The following is a 2,047-nucleotide window of genomic DNA, read 5'->3' as shown; positions in this document are numbered from 1 at the left end:
TCCAGGGGCTTTGAGGTGGGGGGACGGTCCTTGTGTCCACAGGGATTGTCCTGGGGCTTGTAGGGGGGTCCCTGTACCTGTAGGGGCTGTCCAGGGGCAGGTGGAGGATCCCTGTGCCCATGGGGGATTCCTGTGCCTGCAGGGTCTGTCCTGGAGCCCGTGGGGGTTCTCTGTGCCCCTAAGGGATTCCCGTGACCACAGGGGCTGTCCTGGACCACATGGAGGGGTCCCTCTGTCTCTGGGGGGGTCTCTGTGCCATCCTAGAGCATGTGGGGGGGGCTCTGTGGCCGTGGGGGGTTCCTGTACCCATGGGGACCATCCTGGGTCACATCCCCCAAACCTGCCCCATCCTGCCCCCTCCTGTGGTGGGGGGGACGGGGACAGGGGGGTCCTGGTGGGCAGGGGGTGTCAGGGGTCTCATGGCTGCTCCCCCCCCAGGTTCGCTCTGGCCTCCCACTTCTTCTGGGGCCTGTGGTCCATCCTGCAGGCCAAGATCTCCACCATCCAGTTCGGGTACCTGGTGAGCACTGGGGGGGTCCCCTCTGCATCACCCCCCCTCTGTCTGGGGGGGTTAAGGGGTCTCAGGGGGCTCCAGCATTCCCTGATCCCCCCCTTTCCCTCCCCAGGACTATGCCCAGAGCCGCTTCCAGGCCTATTTCCAGCACAAGGCTCAGTGTTCCTGACTGAGAGAGGCCCCCCAGCTCTGCCCGTGCCCCCCTCCGGACCCTCTGCCCCCCCAGTGCCCCCCCAGTGCCCCTGGGAAAGCTGGGACACTGTGTCCCCCCTTCCCACGAGGGCCATAACAGCTGGGGGGCCGTAAGAGTTGGGGGGCTGTGACAGTTATGGGGCTGTGAGAGTTTGGGGGGGCTGTTGAAACGGTTGCAGGGGTCATTGTGAAACGGTTGGGGGGGGCTGTTGTAACGGTTTTGGGGGGGCTGTAACGGTCTGGGGGGGCTGTACCGGTCTGGGGGGGCTGACACACCACCCCCTGCTCCCCAGGACTCCACAGCAGAGCGGGCACAGAGGTGGGTCTGCCAGGCACGTGCCCCCCCCAGGAAGGAAAATCCTGCTCGGGGGGGGGAGCTGGGGGAGCCCCCAGTTTTAAGTCCCCATCCCCCCCCAACACCCTGGGTGGGGGGGCCGGGCAGGGGTGCTGAGGGGTCCCAGGGTGCTGCTGGGGGCAGAGGGGTGTGGGGGGGACCCCTGTTTGTACCTCATTCCCCCCCCCACGCCCCCTCCCCAGAGCCCTGAGGCCGGGGGGGGCCTGCCCCGGCCCCCCCACCCCGACAGCAGAATGTAAATCTGACCAATAAACCCTCAGTGGTGCCGGCTCCTGCTCTCACCTCCTCATTCCCCCCTCCTCAAATCCAGCCCCTCCCCAAATCCCTCCCTTTTCCAGCCCCCCCCAGCCCGATCTCCGGTGGTTGGAGGGAGGGGGTCCATTGGGTTGCTGGGGGTGGGGGCGGCTCCTGGGCCGGGGGGTGCCTGGGGGGCCAGGGGCGCTCACTGGGTGCTGTAGAGGGTCCAGGGACACACGTGGGTTGACACGGGGGGGGTGCGGGGGTGGCCCCCCTTTTCCCACGCACCGGCTCTCGGGGCGGGGGCTCCTCCCTGCCCGGGGGTCCCGAGCCCCGCCCTGAGACCTTCACCCGGAGCTGGGGGGGCCAGCCGGGGGTCCCGGGGGTTGGTGACCCCTCCAGAGTTGGGCAGCTGCCACCGGGCTGGTCCGGCCGAGCGGGCAGTGGACAGGCAGGGCAGCAGGCAGGTGACAGGCAGGGCACTGGGCAGGTGACAGCCACGGGACAGGCAGGTGACGGGCAGGTGTGGGGCGCGGTGGCAGCGGCTCGGCCCCCCCCTGCCCCGGGCAGGGAGCCCCGAAGCCCCCGGATCCCGTCGGGGACCTGCCCGGGGGTGCAGTTCCCTGTCCCGGCGGTGCCGGTCCCCCTGGGATGTCCATCCCCAGCCCGGGGTACCGATCCCCCACCGGGATGTCGGTCCCCAGCCCGGGATACCGATCCCCCACCGGGATGTCGGTCCCCAGCCCGGG

At 69.6% G+C, this 2,047-nt stretch overlaps 1 protein-coding gene across 1 annotated transcript in view; it reads left to right on the top strand.

Moving 5' to 3' along the window:
• LOC108509412 (choline/ethanolamine kinase-like) overlaps positions 1 to 2,047 on the top strand; it is a 10,065-nt gene that overhangs the window by 4,332 nt on the left and 3,686 nt on the right. Inside the window, exons 5-6 of the mRNA XM_017838837.1 lie at positions 439 to 520; positions 627 to 1,025. Coding sequence (XP_017694326.1) covers positions 439 to 520; positions 627 to 683 — 139 coding nt within the window. The 3' untranslated portion in view covers positions 684 to 1,025. The remainder of the gene's footprint in view (positions 1 to 438; positions 521 to 626; positions 1,026 to 2,047) is intronic.

Source organism: Lepidothrix coronata, unplaced genomic scaffold (assembly GCF_001604755.1).
Source record: "Lepidothrix coronata isolate B3197 unplaced genomic scaffold, Lepidothrix_coronata-1.0 Scaffold362, whole genome shotgun sequence".
NCBI lineage: Eukaryota > Metazoa > Chordata > Aves > Passeriformes > Pipridae > Lepidothrix > Lepidothrix coronata.
This window is presented reverse-complemented; position numbering and strand designations above follow the sequence as displayed.